The sequence below is a fragment of the Salmo salar genome, chromosome ssa01 (assembly GCF_905237065.1).
Source record: "Salmo salar chromosome ssa01, Ssal_v3.1, whole genome shotgun sequence".
NCBI lineage: Eukaryota > Metazoa > Chordata > Actinopteri > Salmoniformes > Salmonidae > Salmo > Salmo salar.
Genome location: NC_059442.1, coordinates 170075368 through 170102165, shown reverse-complemented (window position 1 = coordinate 170102165; position 26798 = coordinate 170075368). Strand labels below are relative to the sequence as shown.

General features: G+C 40.7%; 1 protein-coding gene across 1 annotated transcript in view; it reads left to right on the top strand.

The window, feature by feature from the left end:
* The window catches only part of LOC106591943 (netrin receptor DCC), a 384214-nt gene that overhangs the window by 185081 nt on the left and 172335 nt on the right, over positions 1-26798 (top strand). The window contains 3 exon segments of the mRNA XM_045703220.1: positions 13330-13489; positions 17062-17216; positions 20062-20210. Of these exon segments, the coding sequence (XP_045559176.1) occupies positions 13330-13489; positions 17062-17216; positions 20062-20210 (464 nt within the window).

Here is a 26798-nt window from a genome sequence, read left to right as displayed (position 1 = left end):
TGACTCCTAGTGTTTTGTTTCTACCTACAGTATTAGAGTTACCACACCTGGTCTGACTCCTAGTGTTGTGTTTCTACCTACAGTATTAGAGTTACCACACCTGGTCTGATTCCTAGTGTTGTGTTTCTACCTACAGTATTAGAGTTACCACACCTGGTCTGACTCCTAGTGTTGTGTTTATACCTACAGTATTAGAGTTACCACACCTGGTCTGACTCCTAGTGTTGTGTTTCTACCTACAGTATTAGAGTTACCACACCTGGTCTGACTCCTAGTGTTGTGATTCTACCTACAGTATTAGAGTTACCACACCTGGTCTGATTCCTAGTGTTGTGTTTCTACCTACAGTATTAGAGTTACCACACCTGGTCTGACTCCTAGTGTTGTCTTTCTACCTACGGTATTATAGTTACCACACCTGGTCTGACTCCTAGTGTTGTGTTTCTACCTACAGTATTAGTTACCACACCTGGTCTGATTCCTAGTGTTGTGTTTCTACCTACAGTATTATAGTTACCACACCTGGTCTGACTCCTAGTGTTGTGTTTCTACCTACGGTATTATAGTTACCACACCTGGTCTGACTCCTAGTGTTGTGTTTCTACCTACAGTATTAGAGTTACCACACCTGGTCTGACTCCTAGTGTTGTGTTTCTACCTACAGTATTATAGTTACCACACCTGGTCTGACTCCTAGTGTTGTGTTTCTACCTACAGTATTAGTTACCACACCTGGTCTGATTCCTAGTGTTGTGTTTCTACCTACAGTATTATAGTTACCACACCTGGTCTGACTCCTAGTGTTGTGTTTCTACCTACAGTATTAGAGTTACCACACCTGGTCTGACTCCTAGTGTTGTGTTTCTACCTACAGTATTAGTTACCACACCTGGTCTGACTCCTAGTGTTGTGTTTCTACCTACAGTATTAGAGTTACCACACCTGGTCTGATTCCTAGTGTTGTGTTTCTACCTACAGTATTAGTTACCACACCTGGTCTGACTCCTAGTGTTGTGTTTCTACCTACAGTATTAGAGTTACCACACTTGGTCTGACTCCTAGTGTTGTCTTTCTACCTACGGTATTATAGTTACCACACCTGGTCTGATTCCTAGTGTTGTGTTTCTACCTACAGTATTATAGTTACCACACCTGGTCTGACTCCTAGTGTTGTGTTTCTACCTACAGTATTAGAGTTACCACACCTGGTCTGATTCCTAGTGTTGTGTTTCTACCTACAGTATTAGTTACCACACCTGGTCTGACTCCTAGTGTTGTGTTTCTACCTACAGTATTAGAGTTACCACACCTGGTCTGACTCCTAGTGTTGTGTTTCTACCTACAGTATTAGTTACCACACCTGGTCTGACTCCTAGTGTTGTGTTTCTACCTACAGTATTAGAGTTACCACACCTGGTCTGACTCCTAGTGTTGTGTTTCTACCTACAGTATTAGTTACCACACCTGGTCTGACTCCTAGTGTTGTGTTTCTACCTACAGTATTAGTTACCACACCTGGTCTGACTCCTAGTGTTGTGTTTCTACCTACAGTATTAGAGTTACCACACCTGGTCTGACTCCTAGTGTTGTGTTTCTACCTACAGTATTAGTTACCACACCTGGTCTGACTCCTAGTGTTGTGTTTCTACCTACAGTATTAGTTACCACACCTGGTCTGACTCCTAGTGTTGTGTTTCTACCTACAGTATTATAGTTACCACACCTGGTCTGATTCCTAGTGTTGTGTTTCTACCTACAGTATTATAGTTACCACACCTGGTCTGACTCCTAGTGTTTTGTTTCTACCTACAGTATTAGAGTTACCACACCTGGTCTGACTCCTAGTGTTGTGTTTCTACCTACAGTATTAGAGTTACCACACCTGGTCTGATTCCTAGTGTTGTGTTTCTACCTACAGTATTAGAAATACCACACCTGGTCTGACTCCTAGTGTTGTGTTTCTACCTACAGTATTAGAGTTACCACACCTGGTCTGACTCCTAGTGTTGTGTTTCTACCTACAGTATTAGAGTTACCACACCTGGTCTGACTCCTAGTGTTGTGTTTCTACCTACAGTATTAGAGTTACCACACCTGGTCTGACTCCTAGTGTTGTGTTTCTACCTACAGTATTAGAGTTACCACACCTGGTCTGACTCCTAGTGTTGTCTTTCTACCTACGGTATTATAGTTACCACACCTGGTCTGACTCCTAGTGTTGTGTTTCTACCTACAGTATTAGTTACCACACCTGGTCTGATTCCTAGTGTTGTGTTTCTACCTACAGTATTATAGTTACCACACCTGGTCTGACTCCTAGTGTTGTGTTTCTACCTACGGTATTATAGTTACCACACCTGGTCTGACTCCTAGTGTTGTGTTTCTACCTACAGTATTAGTTACCACACCTGGTCTGACTCCTAGTGTTGTGTTTCTACCTACAGTATTAGAGTTACCACACCTGGTCTGACTCCTAGTGTTGTGTTTCTACCTACAGTATTAGAGTTACCACACCTGGTCTGACTCCTAGTGTTGTGTTTCTACCTACAGTATTAGTTACCACACCTGGTCTGACTCCTAGTGTTGTGTTTCTACCTACAGTATTAGAGTTACCACACCTGGTCTGACTCCTAGTGTTGTGTTTCTACCTACAGTATTAGAGTTACCACACCTGGTCTGACTCCTAGTGTTGTGTTTCTACCTACGGTATTATAGTTACCACACCTGGTCTGATTCCTAGTGTTGTCTTTCTACCTACAGTATTAGAGTTACCACACCTGGTCTGACTCCTAGTGTTGTCTTTCTACCTACAGTATTAGAGTTACCACACCTGGTCTGACTCCTAGTGTTGTGTTTCTACCTACAGTATTATAGTTACCACACCTGGTCTGACTCCTAGTGTTGTCTTTCTACCTACAGTATTAGAGTTACCACACCTGGTCTGACTCCTAGTGTTGTCTTTCTACCTACGGTATTATAGTTACCACACCTGGTCTGATTCCTAGTGTTGTGTTTCTACCTACAGTATTATAGTTACCACACCTGGTCTGACTCCTAGTGTTGTGTTTCTACCTACAGTATTAGAGTTACCACACCTGGTCTGATTCCTAGTGTTGTGTTTCTACCTACAGTATTAGTTACCACACCTGGTCTGACTCCTAGTGTTGTGTTTCTACCTACAGTATTAGTTACCACACCTGGTCTGACTCCTAGTGTTGTGTTTCTACCTACAGTATTAGTTACCACACCTGGTCTGACTCCTAGTGTTGTGTTTCTACCTACAGTATTAGTTACCACACCTGGTCTGATTCCTAGTGTTGTCTTTCTACCTACAGTATTAGAGGATTAGTGCTCCTAGTGTTGATCCCGTTCCACTCATTACTTCTCTTTAGTTTCAATAGGGCAAGATGTCCAGACAGCTACAGGGAAAAATATAAACTATGTTAGCCTTTATGATTATAGTTAGCCTTCATGATTACAGTTACCCTTTATGATTACAGTTAGCCCTTATGATTATAGTTAGCCTTCATGGTTACAGTTAGTGTAACGGCTGTCTGTAAGAGGGAACCAAGGTGCAGCAGAGGATGTGTTCATCATTAGAATTTTAATTCAAAACAAGAGAACACTACAAAATGAACAAAAACGACAGCAAACAGTCCTGTTAGGAAAATACTCTAAACAGAAACAATTACCCACAAAACCCAAAGGAAAAACATGCTCCTTATGTGTGACTCCCAATCAGCAGCAACGAGCTACAGCTGTGCCTGATTGGGAGCCACACACAAGGCCCAAAACAAAGAAATATCAAAACATAGAAAAAAAACATAGAACGCCCACCCAATGTATCACCCTGGCCTAACCAAAATAAAGAACAAAAAACCCCTCTCTATGGCCAGGGCGTTACAGTTAGCCTTTAAGGTTATAGTTAGCCTTCATAATTATAGTTAGCCTGTATGGTTATAGTTAGCCTTTATAGTTATAGTTAGCCTTCATAATTATAGATAGCCTGTATGGTTATAGTTAGCCCTTATGATTATAGTTAGCCTTTATGATTATAGTTAGCCCTTATGATTATAGTTAGCCTTTATGATTATAGTTAGCCCTTATGATTATAGTTAGCCTTTATGGTTATAGTTAGCCTTAATAATTACAGTTAGCCTTTATGGTTATAGTTGGCCTTCATAATTTACATTTACATTTACATTTAAGTCATTTAGCAGACGCTCTTATCCAGAGCGACTTACAAATTGGTGCATTCACCTTATGATATCCAGTAGAACAACCACTTTACAATAGTGCATCTAAATCTTTTAAGGGGGGGGGGGGGGATTAGAAGGATTACTTTATCCTATCCCAGGTATTCCTTAAAGAGGTGGGGTTTCAGGTGTCTCCGGAAGGTGGTGATTGACTCCGCTGTCCTGGCGTCGTGAGGGAGCTTGTTCCACCATTGGGGTGCCAGAGCAGCGAACAGTTTTGACTGGGCTGAGCGGGAACTGTGCTTCCTCTGAGGTAGTGGGGCCAGCAGGCTAGAGGTGGATGAACGCAGTGCCCTTGTTTGGGTGTAGGGCCTGATCAGAGCCTGAAGGTATGGAGGTGCCGTTCCCTTCACAGCTCCGTAGGCAATCACCATGGTCTTGTAGCGGATGCGAGCATCAACTGGAAGCCAGTGGAGAGAGCGGAGGAGCGGGGTGACGTGAGAGAACTTGGGAAGGTTGAACACCAGACGGGCTGCGGCGTTCTGGATGAGTTGTAGGGGTTTAATGGCACAGGCAGGGAGCCCAGCCAACAGCGAGTTGCAGTAATCCAGACGGGAGATGACAAGTGCCTGGATTAGGACCTGCGCCGCTTCCTGTGTGAGGCAGGGTCGTACTCTGCGAATGTTGTAGAGCATGAACCTACAGGATCGGGTCACCGCCTTGATGTTAGTGGAGAACGACAGGGTGTTGTCCAGGATCACGCCAAGGTTCTTAGCACTCTGGGAGGAGGACACAAGGGAGTTGTCAACCATGATGGCGAGATCATGGAACGGGCAGTCCTTCCCCGGGAGGAAGAGCAGCTCCGTCTTGCCGAGGTTCAGCTTGAGGTGGTGATCCGTCATCCACACTGATATGTCTGACAGACATGCAGAGATGCGATTCGCCGCCTGGTTATCAGAAGGGGGAAAGGAGAAGATTAATTGTGTGTCGTCTGCATAGCAATGATAGGAGAGACCATGTGAGGATATGACAGAGCCAAGTGACTTGGTGTATAGCGAGAATAGGAGAGGGCCTAGAACAGAGCCCTGGGGGACACCAGTGTTGAGAGCGCATGGTGCGGAGACAGATTCTCGCCACGCCACCTGGTAGGAGCGACCTGTCACGTAGGACGCAATCCAAGCGTGGGCCGCGCCGGGAGATGCCCAACTCGGAGAGGGTGGAGAGGAGGATCTGATGGTTCACAGTATCAAAGGCAGCAGATAGGTCTAGAAGGATGAGAGCAGAGGAGAGAGAGTTAGCTTTAGCAGTGCGGAGAGCCTCCGTGACACAGAGAAGAGCAGTCTCAGTTGAATGCCCAGTCTTGAAACCTGACTGATTAGGATCAAGAAGGTCATTCTGAGAGAGATAGCAGGAGAGCTGGCCAAGGACGGCACGTTCAAGAGTTTTGGAGAGAAAAGAAAGAAGGGATACTGGTCTGTAGTTGTTGACATCGGAGGGATCGAGTGTAGGTTTTTTCAGAAGGGGTGCAACTCTCGCTCTCTTGAAGACGGAATGGACGTAGCCAGCGATCAAGGATGAGTTGATGAGCGAGGTGAGGTAGGGGAGAAGGTCTCCGGAAATGGTCTGGAGAAGAGAGGAGGGGATAGGGTCAAGTGGGCAGGTTGTTGGGCGGCCGGCCGTCACAAGACGCGAGATTTCATCTGGAGAGAGAGGGGAGAAAGAGGTATAATTATAGTTAGCCTGCATGGTTATAGTTAGCCTTTATGATTATAGTTAGCCTTCATAATTATAGTTAGCCTGTATGGTTATAGTTAGCCTTTATGGTTATAGTTAGCCTTCATAATTATAGTTAGCCTGTATGGTTATAGTTAGCCTTTATGGTTATAGTTAGCCTTCATAATTATAGATAGCCTGTATGGTTATAGTTAGCCCTTATGATTATAGTTAGCCCTTATGATTATAGTTAGCCTTTATGATTATAGTTAGCCTTTATGGTTATAGTTAGCCTTCATAATTATAGTTAGCCTTTATGGTTATAGTTAGCCTTCATAATTATAGTTAGCCTGTATGGTTATAGTTAGCCCTTATGATTATAGTTAGCCCTTATGATTATAGTTAGCCTTTATGATTATAGTTAGCCTTTATGGTTATAGTTAGCCTTCATAATTACAGTTAGCCTTTATGGTTATAGTTAGCCGTTATGATTATAGTTAGCCCTTATGATTATAGTTAGCCTTTATGATTATAGTTAGCCCTTATGATTATAGTTAGCCCTTATGATTATAGTTAGCCTTTATGATTATAGTTAGCCTTTATGGTTATAGTTAGCCTTCATAATTACAGTTAGCCTTTATGGTTATAGTTAGCCTTCATAATTATAGTTAGCCTGTATGGTTATAGTTAGCCTTTATGGTTATAGTTAGCCTTCATAATTACAGTTAGCCTTTATGGTTATAGTTAGCCTTCATAATTATAGTTAGCCTTTATGATTATAGTTAGCCTTCATAATTATAGTTAGCCTGTATGGTTATAGTTAGCCTTTATGGTTATAGTTAGCCTTCATAATTACAGTTAGCCTTTAAGGTTATAGTTAGCCTTCATAATTATAGTTAGCCTGTATGGTTATAGTTAGCCTTTATGATTATAGTTAGCCTTCATAATTATAGTTAGCCTGTATGGTTATAGTTAGCCCTTATGATTATAGTTAGCCTTTATGATTATAGTTAGCCCTTATGATTATAGTTAGCCTTTATGATTATAGTTAGCCCTTATGATTATAGTTAGCCCTTATGATTATAGTTAGCCCTTATGATTATAGTTAGCCCTTATGATTATAGTTAGCCTTTATGGTTATAGTTAGCCTTCATAATTACAGTTAGCCTTTATGGTTATAGTTAGCCTTCATAATTATAGTTAGCCTTTATGATTATAGTTAGCCTTCATAATTATAGTTAGCCTGTATGGTTATAGTTAGCCTTTATGGTTATAGTTAGCCTTCATAATTATAGTTAGCCTGTATGGTTATAGTTAGCCTTTATGGTTATAGTTAGCCTTCATAATTATAGATAGCCTGTATGGTTATAGTTAGCCCTTATGATTATAGTTAGCCCTTATGATTATAGTTAGCCTTTATGATTATAGTTAGCCTTTATGGTTATAGTTAGCCTTCATAATTATAGTTAGCCTTTATGGTTATAGTTAGCCTTCATAATTATAGTTAGCCTGTATGGTTATAGTTAGCCCTTATGATTATAGTTAGCCCTTATGATTATAGTTAGCCTTTATGATTATAGTTAGCCTTTATGGTTATAGTTAGCCTTCATAATTACAGTTAGCCTTTATGGTTATAGTTAGCCGTTATGATTATAGTTAGCCCTTATGATTATAGTTAGCCTTTATGATTATAGTTAGCCCTTATGATTATAGTTAGCCCTTATGATTATAGTTAGCCTTTATGATTATAGTTAGCCTTTATGGTTATAGTTAGCCTTCATAATTACAGTTAGCCTTTATGGTTATAGTTAGCCTTCATAATTATAGTTAGCCTGTATGGTTATAGTTAGCCTTTATGGTTATAGTTAGCCTTCATAATTACAGTTAGCCTTTATGGTTATAGTTAGCCTTCATAATTATAGTTAGCCTTTATGATTATAGTTAGCCTTCATAATTATAGTTAGCCTGTATTGTTATAGTTAGCCTTTATGGTTATAGTTAGCCTTCATAATTACAGTTAGCCTTTAAGGTTATAGTTAGCCTTCATAATTATAGTTAGCCTGTATGGTTATAGTTAGCCTTTATGATTATAGTTAGCCTTCATAATTATAGTTAGCCTGTATGGTTATAGTTAGCCCTTATGATTATAGTTAGCCTTTATGATTATAGTTAGCCCTTATGATTATAGTTAGCCTTTATGATTATAGTTAGCCCTTATGATTATAGTTAGCCCTTATGATTATAGTTAGCCCTTATGATTATAGTTAGCCTTTATGATTATAGTTAGCCTTTATGGTTATAGTTAGCCTTCATAATTACAGTTAGCCTTTATGGTTATAGTTAGCCTACATAATTATAGTTAGCCTGTATGGTTATAGTTAGCCTTCATAATTATAGTTAGCCTGTATGGTTATAGTTAGCCTTCATAATTATAGTTTTCCTGTATGGTTATAGTTAGCCTGTATGGTTATAGTTAGCCTTTATGGTTATAGTTAGCCTTCATAATTATAGATAGCCTGTATGGTTATAGTTAGCCCTTATGATTATAGTTAGCCTTTATGATTATAGTTAGCCCTTATGATTATAGTTAGCCTTTATGATTATAGTTAGCCCTTATGATTATAGTTAGCCCTTATGATTATAGTTAGCCTTTATGATTATAGTTAGCCTTTATGGTTATAGTTAGCCTTCATAATTACAGTTAGCCTTTATGGTTATAGTTAGCCTTCATAATTATAGTTAGCCTGTATGGTTATAGTTAGCCTTTATGATTATAGTTAGCCTTCATAATTATAGTTAGCCTGTATGGTTATAGTTAGCCTTTATGGTTATAGTTAGCCTTCATAATTATAGTTAGCCTGTATGGTTATAGTTAGCCCTTATGATTATAGTTAGCCCTTATGATTATAGTTAGCCTTTATGATTATAGTTAGCCTTTATGGTTATAGTTAGCCTTCATAATTACAGTTAGCCTTTATGGTTATAGTTAGCCGTTATGATTATAGTTAGCCCTTATGATTATAGTTAGCCTTTATGATTATAGTTAGCCCTTATGATTATAGTTAGCCCTTATGATTATAGTTAGCCTTTATGATTATAGTTAGCCTTTATGGTTATAGTTAGCCTTCATAATTACAGTTAGCCTTTATGGTTATAGTTAGCCTTCATAATTATAGTTAGCCTGTATGGTTATAGTTAGCCTTTATGATTATAGTTAGCCTTCATAATTATAGTTAGCCTGTATGGTTATAGTTAGCCTTTATGGTTATAGTTAGCCTTCATAATTATAGATAGCCTGTATGGTTATAGTTAGCCCTTATGATTATAGTCAGCCCTTATGATTATAGTTAGCCTTTATGATTATAGTTACCCTTTATGGTTATAGTTAGCCTTCATAATTACAGTTAGCCTTTATGGTTATAGTTAGCCTTCATAATTATAGTTAGCCTGTATGGTTATAGTTACCCTTCATAATTATAGTTAGCCTGTATGGTTATAGTTAGCCTTCATAATTATAGTTAGCCTTTATGATTATAGTTAGCCCTTATGATTATAGTTAGCCCTTATGATTATAGTTAGCCTTTATGATTATAGTTAGCCTTTATGGTTATAGTTAGCCTTCATAATTACAGTTAGCCTTTATGGTTATAGTTAGCCTTCATAATTATAGTTAGCCTGTATGGTTATAGTTAGCCTTTATGATTATAGTTAGCCTTCATAATTATAGTTAGCCTGTATGGTTATAGTTAGCCTTTATGGTTATAGTTAGCCTTCATAATTATAGATAGCCTGTATGGTTATAGTTAGCCCTTATGATTATAGTCAGCCCTTATGATTATAGTTAGCCTTTATGATTATAGTTACCCTTTATGGTTATAGTTAGCCTTCATAATTACAGTTAGCCTTTATGGTTATAGTTAGCCTTCATAATTATAGTTAGCCTGTATGGTTATAGTTACCCTTCATAATTATAGTTAGCCTGTATGGTTATAGTTAGCCTTCATAATTATAGTTAGCCTGTATGGTTATAGTTAGCCTTCATAATTATAGTTAGCCTGTATGGTTATAGTTAGCCTTCATAATTATAGTTTTCCTCTATGGTTATAGTTAGCCTTCATAATTATAGATAGCCTGTATGGTTATAGTTAGCCCTTATGATTATAGTTAGCCTTTATGATTATAGTTAGCCCTTATGATTATAGTTAGCCTTTATGATTATAGTTAGCCCTTATGATTATAGTTAGCCCTTGTGATTATAGTTAGCCTTTATGGTTATAGTTAGCCTTCATAATTACAGTTAGCCTTTATGGTTATAGTTAGCCTTCATAATTATAGTTAGCCTGTATGGTTATAGTTAGCCTGTATGGTTATAGTTAGCCTTTATGGTTATAGTTAGCCTTCATAATTATAGTTAGCCTGTATGGTTATAGTTAGCCTTTATGGTTATAGTTAGCCTTCATAATTATAGATAGCCTGTATGGTTATAGTTAGCCCTTATGATTATAGTTAGCCCTTATGATTATAGTTAGCCTTTATGATTATAGTTAGCCTTTATGGTTATAGTTAGCCTTCATAATTACAGTTAGCCTTTATGGTTATAGTTAGCCTTCATAATTATAGTTAGCCTTTATGATTATAGTTAGCCTTCATAATTATAGTTAGCCTGTATGGTTATAGTTAGCCTTTATGGTTATAGTTAGCCTTCATAATTACAGTTAGCCTTTAAGGTTATAGTTAGCCTTCATAATTATAGTTAGCCTGTATGGTTATAGTTAGCCTTTATGATTATAGTTAGCCTTCATAATTATAGTTAGCCTTTATGGTTATAGTTAGCCCTTATGATTATAGTTAGCCTTTATGATTATAGTTAGCCCTTATGATTATAGTTAGCCTTTATGATTATAGTTAGCCCTTATGATTATAGTTAGCCCTTATGATTATATTTAGCCTTTATGATTATAGTTAGCCTTTATGGTTATAGTTAGCCTTCATAATTACAGTTAGCCTTTATGGTTATAGTTAGCCTTCATAATTATAGTTAGCCTTTATGATTATAGTTAGCCTTTATGGTTATAGTTAGCCTGTATGGTTATAGTTAGCCTTTATGGTTATAGTTAGCCTTCATAATTATAGTTAGCCTGTATGGTTATAGTTAGCCTTCATAATTATAGTTAGCCTTTATGATTATAGTTAGCCTTCATAATTATAGTTAGCCTGTATGGTTATAGTTAGCCTTTATGGTTATAGTTAGCCTTCATAATTATAGTTAGCCTGTATGGTTATAGTTAGACTTTATGGTTATAGTTAGCCTTCATAATTATAGATAGCCTGTATGGTTATAGTTAGCCCTTATGATTATAGTTAGCCTTTATGATTATAGTTAGCCCTTATGATTATAGTTTGCCATTATGATTATAGGTAGCCCTTATGATTATAGTTAGCCCTTATGATTATAGTTAGGCTTATGATTATAGTTAGCCCTTATGATTATAGCTAGCCTGTATTGTTATAGTTAGCCTTTGTGGTTATATTTAGCCTTTATTGTTATAGTTAGCCTTTATTGTTATAGTTAGCCTTTATGGTTATAGTTAGCCTTTATGGTTATTGTTAGCATGTATGGTTATAGTTAGTTTTCATAATTACAGTTAGCCTTTATAGTTATAGTTAGCCTTCATAATTATAGTTAGCCTGTATGGTTATAGTTAGCCTTTATGATTATAGTTAGCCTTCATAATTATAGTTAGCCTTTATGGTTATAGTTAGCCTTTATGATTATAGTTAGCCTTTATGATTATAGTTAGCCTTTATGGTTATAGTTAGCCTTCATAATTACAGTTAGCCTTTATGGTTATATTTAGCCCTTATGATTATAGTTAGCCTTTATGATTATAGTTAGCCTTTATGGTTATAGTTAGCCTTCATAATTACAGTTAGCCTTTATGGTTATAGTTAGCCTTCATAATTACAGTTAGCCTTTATGGTTATAGTTAGCCCTTATGATTATAGTTAGCCTTCATAATTATAGTTAGCCTGTATGGTTATAGTTAGCCTTCATAATTATAGTTAGCCTGTATGGTTATAGTTAGCCTTTATGGTTATAGTTAGCCTTCATAATTATAGATAGCCTGTATGGTTATAGTTAGCCTGTATGGTTATAGTTAGCCCTTATGATTATAGTTAGCCTTCATAATTATAGATAGCCTGTATGGTTATAGTTAGCCTGTATGGTTATAGTTAGCCCTTATGGTTATAGTTAGCCTTCATAATTATAGATAGCCTGTATGGTTATAGTTAGCCCTTATGATTATACTTAGCCCTTATGATTATAGTTAGCCTTTATGATTATAGTTAGCACTTATGATTATAGTTAGCCTTTGTGGTTATAGTTAGCCTTTATCATTATAGTTAGCCTTTATGGTTATAGTTAGCATTTATGTTTATAGTTAGCAAGTATGGTTATAGTTAGCTTTCATTCCATATCTTCCTGTTTTGATGAATCAATGGCATATGTTGTCAATAAGTAATGCCTTATTGTCAAACATGAACATGACTGTATCAATAAATTCATGTAATGATGGCATCGCAATCTGAACATGTCTGATCTCATTCCAGAACATACATGGCTTCAGACAGACAGTCAGTCAATAGGACATTCAGTGTTACATCATATTACATACAATTTTACAGTATATTACAGACAATGATACATTATATTACATACAATTTTACAGTATATTACATACAATGCTGTAACCATCGCTTTACATTCAGCTACTCAACTGTAAACATATATCTCTCTCTCTCTCTCTCTCTCTCTCTCTCTCTCTCTCTCTCTCTCTCTCTCTCTCTCTCTCTCTCTCTCTCTCTTTAACTGCTTCTGTATCTTCTGAATGACACTTCTACTGCACTGTATTAAACTATCTTGTCTATGATCTTCTTTATCACTTGTTCTTCCTTTCTTTCCTTATCTTCTCATTCCATCGGCCATACACCTCTTGTTTTATTCCCTTCCTCATCCTCCCTCCCTCCCTCCCTCCCTCCCTCCCTCCCTCCCTCCCTCCCTCCCTCCCTCCCTCCCTCCCTCCCTCCCTCCCTCATCCTCGTCGTCTTCCTCCTTCCCTACCTGCCTCCCTCCTTCCCTCCTCTCCTCCTTCTCTTCCTCCCCTTCCTTCCTTCCTTCCTTCCTTCCTTCCTTCCTTCCTTCCTTCCTTCCTTCCTTCCTTCCTTCCTTCCTTCCTTCCTTCCTTCCTTCCTTCCTTCCTTCCTTCCTTCCTTCCTTCCTTCCTTCCCTCCCTCCCTCCCTCCTTCCTAAATAACTAACATACCTACCTAGAACCAGTAGCCAGCCCAACACCAGCTCCTCAGGTCCCTAGCCCTGAGTCCCCTACTTCTCTGACTTACTCCTCTCCTCCCCCACCAGTTGTCCCCAGCTCAGGTGTCCTCCTCCCCTCTGCTCCCCGTGACGTGGTCCCTGTCCTAGTGTCCAGCCGTTTTGTCCGCCTCAGCTGGCGCCCCCCGCAGGAGACCAGAGGAACTGTCCAGACCTACGGCATCTACTACTCCCAGGACACGGTCAACAGGTACGGTAAAATACCCCCACGGTCAACAGGTACGGTTAAATACCCCACGGTCAACAGGTACGGTTAAATACCCCCACGGTCAACAGGTACGGTTAAATACCCCACGGTCAACAGGTACGGTTAAATACTACACGGTCAACAGGTACGGTTAAATACCCCACGGTCAACAGGTACGGTTAAATACCCCCACGGTCAACAGCTACGCTAAAATACTCTTGAAGATTGTTCTACAGATAAGCTGCACTAAAAGCTGATTTACCTAACTCAGTAGAGACCAAATGATATTTCCAGAGTTATATCATCTCTGAGACCAGGGGTTGGTAACTCTTATGTCTAAACTTTAGTGATGATGTTCGTTACAGTGGAACTTTTTAGTAAAAAGCCTTTATAAATCAAAACATAGCATTGTATCACCGTACGTGACATAAACAATCAGAACTTTGCTTCGGCAGGGGAAGAAGAGAAATGCGTACGCTTCAGTGCATTTACTGTTTATCGGAATTGAGAAGGATCAACAACATAATCAGATATAGATCTTAGAGATGTAGATCTACCAGTTGTCTGATCGATTGCCAGTCCACTACAGTGTCAGTCTTTCCTTTGCTTTGGCCCAGGCCGGATTTCTCATCTGTATGAGCTCAGTTAGCTCCCGTACAAAAATCAAGAAGTAGATCTATCTTTGACTCTGAATTGTTTAAAAGGGGCGTGTTTCTCTGCGAAAGGATTAAATATGTAGGAGAACATTTCTAGAGCTCAGGGTCGAGGGATACAGGAGACCGTGGCTAAATCACGGTAAAAACCGATGAGGAGAAAAAAACTTTTTTTTCAAATGTCTCTTCTTAATTAATTAAAACTAGGATGAGTATTTTGCTGATTCATATCTCTATTACATACTATGGGACAAGGTTCATTAAGATCATTTGCAAATAATTGAACCCCAATGTCTTTCATCAGAGACAGAACGGTTTAACCATGTTTCCCAGAGAACCAGAAGGTCAGGACACGAGTCCTGTACCCAAATGCACGTTTAGGTGCATTAGCCCAAGTCACCTCGGGAGATTTAAAGTCATATTGGGGTATTCAGCTCATTCCCATAAGAAATAACAGGCAGAGGGGTCATCTGCCAGCTATTTGTTGCGTTAGGTGAGACTTTGCCAAGGTCCCTGGCCAACCACTTGAGAGCAGAGCAGACTGAGCATTTGACAGACCTTCCTCAAGTTGCTGGATGCAGGGGGCTAAGGGGCGGGAACTGGGAGAGCAGTATTGGCAGAGCAGTCACTGATCATCACTTAAAATAGTATAAAAAAAAACAAAATCCATCTCAGGGCCATGTCTATCTAGTCAGTGAGGTTTGTATGGGGATGAAGAGGTACTGAAAGCCCCTGGGATTACAGTTTCTGCAGGAGGGATTATATGGATTGAATGGTATTTTCAATAGGACGTCTGAAGCCATTTCCAGTGCTTTATTCTGATCCTGTCTCTCCTTACTGAGAGGCCGTTTCTGTCTGTCTGTCTGTCTGTCTGTCTGTCTGTCTGTCTGTCTGTCTGTCTGTCTGTCTGTCTGTCTGTCTGTCTGTCTGTCTGTCTGTCTGTCTGTCTGTCTGTCTGTCTGTCTGTGTGTGTGTGTGTGTGTGTGTGTACTCTGTCTCTCTGTCTGTTGTTTGAGGCAGCAGTCTCTATGATTGTGTATGTAATTACAGGGAGTATTCTGTAACTGTGTCTGTTGCTGTTTCAGGGAGAGGTCTGTGACTGTGTCTGTTGCTGTTTCAGGGAGAGGTCTGTGACTGTGTCTGTTGCTGTTTCAGGGAGAGGTCTGTGACTGTGTCTGTTGCTGTTTCAGGGAGAGGTCTGTAACTGTGTCTGTTGTTGTTTCAGGGAGAGGTCTGTAACTGTGTCTGTTGCTGTTTCAGGGAGAGGTCTGTAACTGTGTCTGTTGCTGTTTCAGGGAGAGGTCTGTGACTGTGTCTGTTGCTGTTTCAGGGAGAGGTCTGTGACTGTGTCTGTTGCTGTTTCAGGGAGAGGTCTGTGACTGTGTCTGTTGCTGTTTCAGGGAGAGGTCTGTAACTGTGTCTGTTGCTGTTTCAGGGAGAGGTCTGTAACTGTGTCTGTTGTTGTTTCAGGGAGAGGTCTGTAACTGTGTCTGTTGCTGTTTCAGGGAGAGGTCTGTAACTGTGTCTGTTGCTGTTTCAGGGAGAGGTCTGTGACTGTGTCTGTTGCTGTTTCAGGGAGAGGTCTGTGACTGTGTCTGTTGCTGTTTCAGGGAGAGGTCTGTGACTGTGTCTGTTGCTGTTTCAGGGAGAGGTCTGTAACTGTGTCTGTTGCTGTTTCAGGGAGAGGTCTGTAACTGTGTCTGTTGTTGTTTCAGGGAGAGGTCTGTAACTGTGTCTGTTGCTGTTTCAGGGAGAGGTCTGTAACTGTGTCTGTTGCTGTTTCAGGGAGAGGTCTGTGACTGTGTCTGTTGCTGTTTCAGGGAGAGGTCTGTAACTGTGTCTGTTGCTGTTTCAGGGAGAGGTCTGTGACTGTGTCTGTTGCTGTTTCAGGGAGAGGTCTGTGACTGTGTCTGTTGCTGTTTCAGGGAGAGGTCTGTAACTGTGTCTGTTGTTTCAGGGAGAGGTCTGTGACTGTGTCTGTTGCTGTTTCAGGGAGAGGTCTGTAACTGTGTCTGTTGTTGTTTCAGGGAGAGGTCTGTAACTGTGTCTGTTGCTGTTTCAGGGAGAGGTCTGTAACCGTGTCTGTTGCTGTTTCAGGGAGAGGTCTGTAACTGTGTCTGTTGCTGTTTCAGGGAGAGGTCTGTAACTGTGTCTGTTGCTGTTTCAGGGAGAGGTCTGTAACCGTGTCTGTTGTTTCAGGGAGAGGTCTGTGACTGTGTCTGTTGCTGTTTCAGGGAGAGGTCTGTAACTGTGTCTGTTGCTGTTTCAGGGAGAGGTCTGTAACCGTGTCTGTTGTTTCAGGGAGAGGTCTGTGACTGTGTCTGTTGCTGTTTCAGGGAGAGGTCTGTAACTGTGTCTGTTGCTGTTTCAGGGAGAGGTCTGTGACTGTGTCTGTTGCTGTTTCAGGGAGAGGTCTGTGACTGTGTCTGTTGCTGTTTCAGGGAGAGGTCTGTGACTGTGTCTGTTGTTTCAGGGAGAGGTCTGTAACCGTGTCTGTTGTTTCAGGGAGAGGTCTGTGACTGTGTCTGTTGCTGTTTCAGGGAGAGGTCTGTAACTGTGTCTGTTGCTGTTTCAGGGAGAGGTCTGTGACTGTGTCTGTTGCTGTTTCAGGGAGAGGTCTGTGACTGTGTCTGTTGCTGTTTCAGGGAGAGGTCTGTGACTGTGTCTGTTGTTTCAGGGAGAGGTCTGTGACTGTGTCTGTTGCTGTTTCAGGGAGAGGTCTGTAACTGTGTCTGTTGCTGTTTCAGGGAGAGGTCTGTGACTGTGTCTGTTGCTGTTTCAGGGAGAGGTCTGTGACTGTGTCTGTTGCTGTTTCAGGGAGAGGTCTGTGACTGTGTCTGTTGCTGTTTCAGGGAGAGGTCTGTGACTGTGTCTGTTGCTGTTTCAGGGAGAGGTCTGTAACTGTGTCTGTTGCTGTTTCAGGGAGAGGTCTGTGAACGTGTCGGAGGCAGAGACCCTCCAGATGACTGTCAGTAACCTGAAGCCAGAGGAGACCTACTCCTTCAGAGTGGTGGCCTACAACGACAACGGCCCTGGAGAGAGATCTGAGACACTCAAACTCACCACGCAGCCTGAGCGTAAGCATAGTTGAGCCCTGCTCAGCATTCACCCCGGAGCAGAAATACAGCTCAAGCCTGCCTAGTCCCAAATAGGATCCAAGTATAAGTTATACTGACAAAACTTCACATAGCCAGAGCACTACCCAGTTCATAGTCAACACACAAACCAAATCAAATTGTATTGGTTGAATAAATGTATTTAGCAGATGTTAATAGTAGTGAAATAGTTGTGTTCCTAACTCCAACAGTGCAGTAATATCTAACAATATACAACAATACAAATAAAAGTAAAATAATGGAATGAATAAATATATAAATATTAGGACAAGCAATGTTGTAGTCAGTAGTATAAATGTATATATACACTACCCGTTAATAGTTTGGACACACATAGTCATTCCAGGGTTTTTCTTTATTTTTACTATTTTCTACATTGTAGAATAATAGTGAAGACATCAAAACATTAAAATAACACATTTGGAATCATGTAGTAACTAAAAAAGTGTTAAACAAATCAAAATATATTTTATATTTGAGATTCTTCAAATAGCCACCCTTTACCTTGATGACAGCTTTGCACAATCTTGGCATTCTCTCAACCAGCTTCACCTGGAATGCCACCTGGCTGCTTTTCCTTCACTCTGCGGTACGACTCAGATCAAACCATCTCAATTGAGTTGAGGTAGGGGGATTGTGGAGGTACACAACTAATTAATACAGGACAGCCCTGCCTAGTCACAAAACCCAACCAGAGGTAAAGGTAAAGGACTGCCCACTGCTCAGTCAAAACCAGTATTGAACTGGTGTTATAATGCAGGAGATGAACACCAAGTAATGAACTGGTGTTATAATGCAGGAGATGAGCACCAAGTAATGAACTGGTGTTATAATGCAGGAGATGAGCACCAAGTAATGAACTGGTGTTATAATGCAGGAGATGAACACCAAGTAATGAACTGGTGTTATAATGCAGGAGATGAGCACCAAGTAATGAACTGGTGTTATAATGCAGGAGATGAGCACCAAGTAGTCTGTGCACTTTCACTGGAGCTCAATCCCCCCTTTTCTACCAGTATAAAGTTTTGCGCCTATTCCATCAAGACACTTTAGTTTGTTTTGCTTTACGGCAACCGACACGCTTTACGGCAGTCATCTGAACCTACTGTCGTGAACATCCCAACTTTCTGAAGAGGTCTTCTCACAAAACCGACTGTCCAGAACCGAATCGTTGGAGCTACAAACTAATATCTAAAGAGGATACATTAGTGAACAAGTGTTCGGGTTGTTTTGCTCTACGAGGCACAAAAGCTTCATTTGTGTCGTCTGAAGGTAACCCAGTACCGGGCTGTAAAAACGTTCCATCAATAACGGAAACAAACAATGGATCAAACATTATATCTGTTTTGGGCTTCTTTGCGGTCAATTTGCAGTCTACAAATGATTTGTAATTCATTTTCCGTCCCCCCCGACCATCCGGCTCAATGTCCCGCGGCTGAAACTGGTTGATGTTTCCTGGTCTAGACCTGCAGGGTGGAAAGGAGAGCACAATAACAATACATTCCTCATCTGCTGCCCTGTATCCAAATACAGTATCACACTAGTACACAAGCAGTCTCACACACACACATACACACACACATACACACACACACACACACACACACACACACACACACACACACACACACACACACACACACACACACACACACACACACACACACACACATCTACACACACACACACACACACACATCTACACACACACACACACACACATCTACACACACACATCTACACACACACACATCTACACACACACATCTATACACACACACATATGCTCACACACACACCTAGATGTACCAGTACACTCTCACAAAATAATCCCCGTCTCTACTTCATGATTCTGAGCAGAGATCAAGCTATAGATTATTCTATATAAGGAGAAGACTAAAACCCTGCCGGACCAAAGACGGATTTGCCAGCGGATTTAGGGGGTTTAGGACACATAAAGTCTAATTTCATTCTTTCACTCTTTTTTTCTTTGTCCCTCTCTATCCCCCATTGTTTTTTCCTTCTCTGCCTGGTCTGAAGCAGCAGTATACATGGTGGTATTACAGCCTGTGGAAGCTGATTCCAATCTCCCCTGATCATTCCTTAGCTATCCTCTCACTGGGGCCTCATCCATCCAGCCAGCCTGCCAAGATTACATTGTTCTATAAGACCTTGTGCAGGTGGAAAACATACCATTGAAATATCTGCAGCTCACCTTTTAATTCCGCTTTACTATTAAAACCTTTTTAATATGGCACTAACACCTTTAAAGGCCCCAATGCAGCTGTTTTTATCTCAATATCAAATAGTTTCTGGGTAATAATTAAAGACCCAGTGCAGTCAAAAGCGTGAATTTCCTGTGTTTTATATATATTTAAACACTATGTAGTTGGAATAATACCGTGAAATTATGGAAATTGTGATAATGCCTTTTTACTCTCTACCAATAATAGCACATTCCCCCCCCCACCCCCACTCAGACCACTCCCAGACAGTCCTAGAGAAATTCTTGCTTGAAAAATTACTCTTTGTGAAGAAGCTATTTTTGTTTCTTTTTGACCATTTTAATTGAAAACAATCACAGTCAAGGTACTTAATTGTTAATCAGAAATGATTTGATATTGAGATCAAAACGGCTGCATTGGACCTTTAAGTAACTTAATTTCATTGTTTTCAATTTAAATAGTCAAAAATAAACAGAAATAGATTTGTGTGTGTGTGTGAGTGTGTGTGTGAGTGTGTGAGTGTGAGTGCGTGTGTGTGAGTGTGTTTCTGATCTGTGATGTGTGTGTTCCTGTCCCAGCAGTGAAGGTCCCTGGGCCGGTGGAGAACCTCCAGGTAGAGTCCATCTCTCCCACCTCCATCCAGGCCTCCTGGGACGTCCCAGCCTACGCCAACGGTCCCCTGCTGGGGTACAGACTGCTCTGGACCGAGACTCCCTCTGGGAAGGAACAGGTACATAGCTCTCATGGTCCAATCAACATCAGCCCAAACAGCCCACCTGACACAGTGGATCCACATATATATAATCATATGAAAAAACTCTCTATAGCCATATATATGAATAAACAGTCTATATTCATATATAGAATCATATGAGTAAACAGTCTATAGAAAAATATATGAATAAACAGTCTATAGCCATATATATGAATCAATAGTCTATAGCCATATATATTAATATACAGTCTATAGCCATATATATGAATATACAGTCTATAGCCATATATATATGAATATACAGTCTATAGCCATATATATAATCATATGAGTAAACAGTCTATAGCTCTGGGTCACATTAGTTCTCTGAAAACAGTAAAGTCATTAGCAGCCTGAGTTAAATCTCAATAGGTGATAAAAAAAAAAAAAAGTTTTGACTTCGTTGAAATAAATGGAGATAAAGAGAGAGAGAGAGATTAGATGGGATTGGTGTTGCCTGTGGGTCTACCCTAACAGACCTACATTTCCTGTGTGCTGATGACACACACACACACACACACACACACACACACACACACACACACACACACACACACACACACACACACACACACACACACACACACACACACACACACAGCATCATCATCATAATTTGAGTAGAGAAGCCACTGTCACTGACCGTTGAAGCTGATAGCAAAGTTAAAATACGATCCAGTTTTATAACAGCCCTGTGGAATGTTCTGGAATCTATCTAGTGATGCTATTCTACCTGTCTCTTCCCCTGTGGAATGTTCTGGAATCTATCTAGTGATGCTATTCTACCTGTCTCTTCCCCTGTGGAATGTTCTGGAATCTATCTAGTGATGCTATTCTACCTGTCTCTTCCCCTGTGGAATGTTCTGGAATCTATCTAGTGATGCTATTCTACCTGTCTCTTCCCCTGTGGAATGTTCTGGAATCTATCTAGTGATGCTATTCTACCTGTCTCTTCCCCTGTGGAATGTTCTGGAATCTATCTAGTGATGCTATTCTACCTGTCTCTTCCCCCTGTGGAATGTTCTGGAATCTATCTAGTGATGCTATTCTACCTGTCTCTTCCCCTGTGGAATGTTCTGGAATCTATCTAGTGATGCTATTCTACCTGTCTCTTCCCCTGTGGAATGTTCTGGAATCTATCTAGTGATTCTATTCTACCTGTCTCTTCCCCTGTGGAATGTTCTGGAATCTATCTAGTGATGCTATTCTACCTGTCTCTTCCCTCTGTGGAATGTTCTGGAATCTATCTAGTGATGCTATTCTACCTGTCTCTTCCCCCTGTGGAATGTTCTGGAATCTATCTAGTGATGCTATTCTACCTGTCTCTTCCCCTGTGGAATGTTCTGGAATCTATCTAGTGATGCTATTCTACCTGTCTCTTCCCCTGTGGAATGTTCTGGAATCTATCTAGTGATGCTATTCTACCAGTCTCTTCCCCCTGTGGAATGTTCTGGAATCTATCTAGTGATGCTATTCTACCAGTCTCTTCCCCTGTGGAATGTTCTGGAATCTATCTAGTGATGCTATTCTACCTGTCTCTTCCCCTGTGGAATGTTCTGGAATCTATCTAGTGATGCTATTCTACCTGTCTCTTCCCCTGTGGAATGTTCTGGAATCTATCTAGTGATGCTATTCTACCAGTCTCTTCCCCTGTGGAATGTTCTGGAATCTATCTAGTGATGCTATTCTACCAGTCTCTTCCCCTGTGGAATGTTCTGGAATCTATCTAGTGATGCTATTCTACCTGTCTCTTCCCCTGTGGAATGTTCTGGAATCTATCTAGTGATGCTATTCTACCTGTCTCTTCCCCTGTGGAATGTTCTGGAATCTATCTAGTGATGCTATTCTACCTGTCTCTTCCCCTGTGGAATGTTCTGGAATCTATCTAGTGATGCTATTCTACCTGTCTCTTCCCCCTGTGGAATGTTCTGGAATCTATCTAGTGATGCTATTCTACCTGTCTCTTCCCCTGTGGAATGTTCTGGAATCTATCTAGTGATGCTATTCTACCTGTCTCTTCCCCTGTGGAATGTTCTGGAATCTATCTAGTGATTCTATTCTACCTGTCTCTTCCCCTGTGGAATGTTCTGGAATCTATCTAGTGATGCTATTCTACCTGTCTCTTCCCCTGTGGAATGTTCTGGAATCTATCTAGTGATGCTATTCTACCAGTCTCTTCCCCTGTGGAATGTTCTGGAATCTATCTAGTGATGCTATTCTACCTGTCTCTTCCCCCTGTGGAATGTTCTGGAATCTATCTAGTGATGCTATTCTACCTGTCTCTTCCCCTGTGGAATGTTCTGGAATCTATCTAGTGATGCTATTCTACCAGTCTCTTCCCCTGTGGAATGTTCTGGAATCTATCTAGTGATGCTATTCTACCAGTCTCTTCCCCCTGTGGAATGTTCTGGAATCTATCTAGTGATGCTATTCTACCTGTCTCTTCCCCTGTGGAATGTTCTGGAATCTATCTAGTGATGCTATTCTACCTGTCTCTTCCCCTGTGGAATGTTCTGGAATCTATCTAGTGATGCTATTCTACCTGTCTCTTCCCTCTGTGGAATGTTCTGGAATCTATCTAGTGATGCTATTCTACCTGTCTCTTCCCCTGTGGAATGTTCTGGAATCTATCTAGTGATGCTATTCTACCTGTCTCTTCCCCTGTGGAATGTTCTGGAATCTATCTAGTGATGCTATTCTACCTGTCTCTTCCCTCTGTGGAATGTTCTGGAATCTATCTAGTGATGCTATTCTACCTGTCTCTTCCCCCTGTGGAATGTTCTGGAATCTATCTAGTGATGCTATTCTACCTGTCTCTTCCCCTGTGGAATGTTCTGGAATCTATCTAGTGATGCTATTCTACCAGTCTCTTCCCCCTGTGGAATGTTCTGGAATCTATCTAGTGATGCTATTCTACCTGTCTCTTCCCCTGTGGAATGTTCTGGAATCTATCTAGTGATGCTATTCTACCAGTCTCTTCCCCTGTGGAATGTTCTGGAATCTATCTAGTGATGCTATTCTACCTGTCTCTTCCCCTGTGGAATGTTCTGGAATCTATCTAGTGATGCTATTCTACCTGTCTCTTCCCCTGTGGAATGTTCTGGAATCTATCTAGTGATGCTATTCTACCTGTCTCTTCCCCTGTGGAATGTTCTGGAATCTATCTAGTGATGCTATTCTACCAGTCTCTTCCCCTGTGGAATGTTCTGGAATCTATCTAGTGATGCTATTCTACCAGTCTCTTCCCCTGTGGAATGTTCTGGAATCTATCTAGTGATGCTATTCTACCTGTCTCTTCCTCTGTGGAATGTTCTGGAATCTATCTAGTGATGCTATTCTACCTGTCTCTTCCCCTGTGGAATGTTCTGGAATCTATCTAGTGATGCTATTCTACCTGTCTCTTCCCCTGTGGAATGTTCTGGAATCTATCTAGTGATGCTATTCTACCTGTCTCTTCCCCTGTGGAATGTTCTGGAATCTATCTAGTGATGCTATTCTACCTGTCTCTTCCCCCTGTGGAATGTTCTGGAATCTATCTAGTGATGCTATTCTACCTGTCTCTTCCCCTGTGGAATGTTCTGGAATCTATCTAGTGATGCTATTCTACCTGTCTCTTCCCCTGTGGAATGTTCTGGAATCTATCTAGTGATTCTATTCTACCTGTCTCTTCCCCTGTGGAATGTTCTGGAATCTATCTAGTGATGCTATTCTACCTGTCTCTTCCCCTGTGGAATGTTCTGGAATCTATCTAGTGATGCTATTCTACCAGTCTCTTCCCCTGTGGAATGTTCTGGAATCTATCTAGTGATGCTATTCTACCTGTCTCTTCCCCCTGTGGAATGTTCTGGAATCTATCTAGTGATGCTATTCTACCTGTCTCTTCCCCTGTGGAATGTTCTGGAATCTATCTAGTGATGCTATTCTACCAGTCTCTTCCCCTGTGGAATGTTCTGGAATCTATCTAGTGATGCTATTCTACCAGTCTCTTCCCCCTGTGGAATGTTCTGGAATCTATCTAGTGATGCTATTCTACCTGTCTCTTCCCCTGTGGAATGTTCTGGAATCTATCTAGTGATGCTATTCTACCAGTCTCTTCCCCCTGTGGAATGTTCTGGAATCTATCTAGTGATGCTATTCTACCAGTCTCTTCCCCTGTGGAATGTTCTGGAATCTATCTAGTGATGCTATTCTACCAGTCTCTTCCCCTGTGGAATGTTCTGGAATCTATCTAGTGATGCTATTCTACCAGTCTCTTCCCCTGTGGAATGTTCTGGAATCTATCTAGTGATGCTATTCTACCTGTCTCTTCCCCTGTGGAATGTTCTGGAATCTATCTAGTGATGCTATTCTACCTGTCTCTTCCCCCTGTGGAATGTTCTGGAATCTATCTAGTGATGCTATTCTACCTGTCTTTTCCTTTTGGCATATCAATTAATTTCCTCACTTCATCGTGTCAATGGCTTATGATAAGAAAACACACATTGCAACAAAGTGCACATTTCAACGTCAGCCAGCGTACCGATGAAAACAAAGAGCCACATTCTGCCCTGCTCTCTGAACAGCTGCTTAGAGGTTGATGTATACCTAACCATTTTGTTCCACTTCTGTTGTGCCACCAGCAAATGAAAGATGTTTATCATACTCTATTTGTTTAGCTGTATAGAATTCTATTTCATGTCTTCCTGGAAGGCACTATGCAAACACACACGCACGCACGCACGCACGCACACGCACAAACACTACACTTGCAGTGTAGAAACCACAGGAGCATCTAGTCTCAGGGTGATGTAGAGAAAAGCAACAGCGTGTATTCTCTCTCTCTCTCTCTCTCTCTCTCTCTCTCTCTCTCTCTCTCTCTCGCTCTCTCTCTCAATTCAAGAGGTTTTATTGGCATGGGAAACATATGTTTACATTGCCAAAGCAAGTGAAATGGATAAATAAAAGTGAAATAAACAGTAAATATTACACTCACACAAGTTCCAAAATAATATAGACATTTAAAATGTCATATTATGTCAATATACAGTGTAACAATGTGCGAATAGTTAAAGTACAAAAGGGAAAATAAATAAACATAAATATAGGTTGTTTTTACAATGGTGTTTGTTCTTCACTGGTTGCCCTTTTCTTGTGGCAACAAGTCACAAATCTTGCCGCTGTGATGTCACACTGTGGTATTTCACCCAATAGATATGGGAGTTTATCAAAATCGGGTTTGTTTTCAAATTCTTTGTGGATCTGTGTAATCTGAGGGAAATATGTGTCTCTAATATGGTCATACATTTAGCAGGAGGTTAGGAAGTGCAGCTCAGTTTCCACCTCATTTTGTGGGCAGTGTTGCACATAGCCTGTCTTCTCTTGAGAGCCAGGTCTGCCTACGGCGACCTTTCTCTGTACATAGTCAAAGTGAAATATACTGTTTAGGTTTTCTACTGCCAAGTTTACACCTTCACTATTACAGTGAAACGTTTTGTCCAGGAAGTTGTCTAGAAGGGATTGAATTTGTTGTTGTCTAATTGTTTTTTGGTAGGTTTCCACACTACTTTCCTTCCATCTATAGCATTTCTTAATATTACTCAGTTCCTTTGGCTTTGATGCCTCATGACTGAGCAAAGCTCTGTTAAACTGGACTGTGATTTTGCTGTGATCTGATAGGGATGTCAGTGGACTGACTGTGAACGCTCTAAGAGACTCTGGGTTGAGGTCAGTGATAAAGTAGTCTACAGTACTACTGCCAAGAGATGAGCTATAGGTGTACCTACCATTGACTATGTACAGACCCAGCGTGCGACAGAGCTGCAGGGGTTGTGACCCATTTGTTTTGGTTGTTTTGTCATAGTTATGTCTAGGTGTAGAGATTCTAGTGCGGGGATATAGGTAGCACACAGGAGGACATTTTTCTCTGTTGAGATCATTTCCTTATTAATTTCTAGCCAGATGTAAAATGTTCCTGTTTTGACTAATTTAATAGAGTGGGTTAGGGTCTGCTCTATACCAAATTAGCATACCCCCTGAGTCTCTTCCCTGTTCCACACCAGTTAGGTGGATGGGACTACCAGCTCTCTGTAACCTAGAGGGCAACCAGTGGGTCCGTCTCCTCTATACCATGTTTCTTGTAGGATGACATGCTCTCTGTCTCTCTGTCTCTTGTTTGTGGGTTCACAGATCCAATAAAGCTTTTTGAAAACTCTAACTTTCTCTCTCTCTACTCTCTCTCTACTCTCTCTCTACTCTCTCTCTACTCTCTCTCTACTCTCTCTAATCTCTCTCTTTTCTCTCTCTCTACTCTCTCTCTTCTCTCTCTACTCTCTCTCTACTCTCTCTCTACTCTCTCTACTCTCTCTCTACTCTCTCTTTTCTCTCTCTTTTCTCTCTCTCTCTACTCTCTCTCTACTCTCTCTCTACTCTCTCTCTCTCTCTCTCTCTCTACTCTCTCTCTACTCTCTCTAATCTCTCTCTTTTCTCTCTACTCTCTCTCTACTCTCTCTCTACTCTCTCTCTACTCTCTCTCATCTCTCTCTCTTCTCTCTCTCTCTACTCTCTCTCTACTCTCTCTCTACTCTC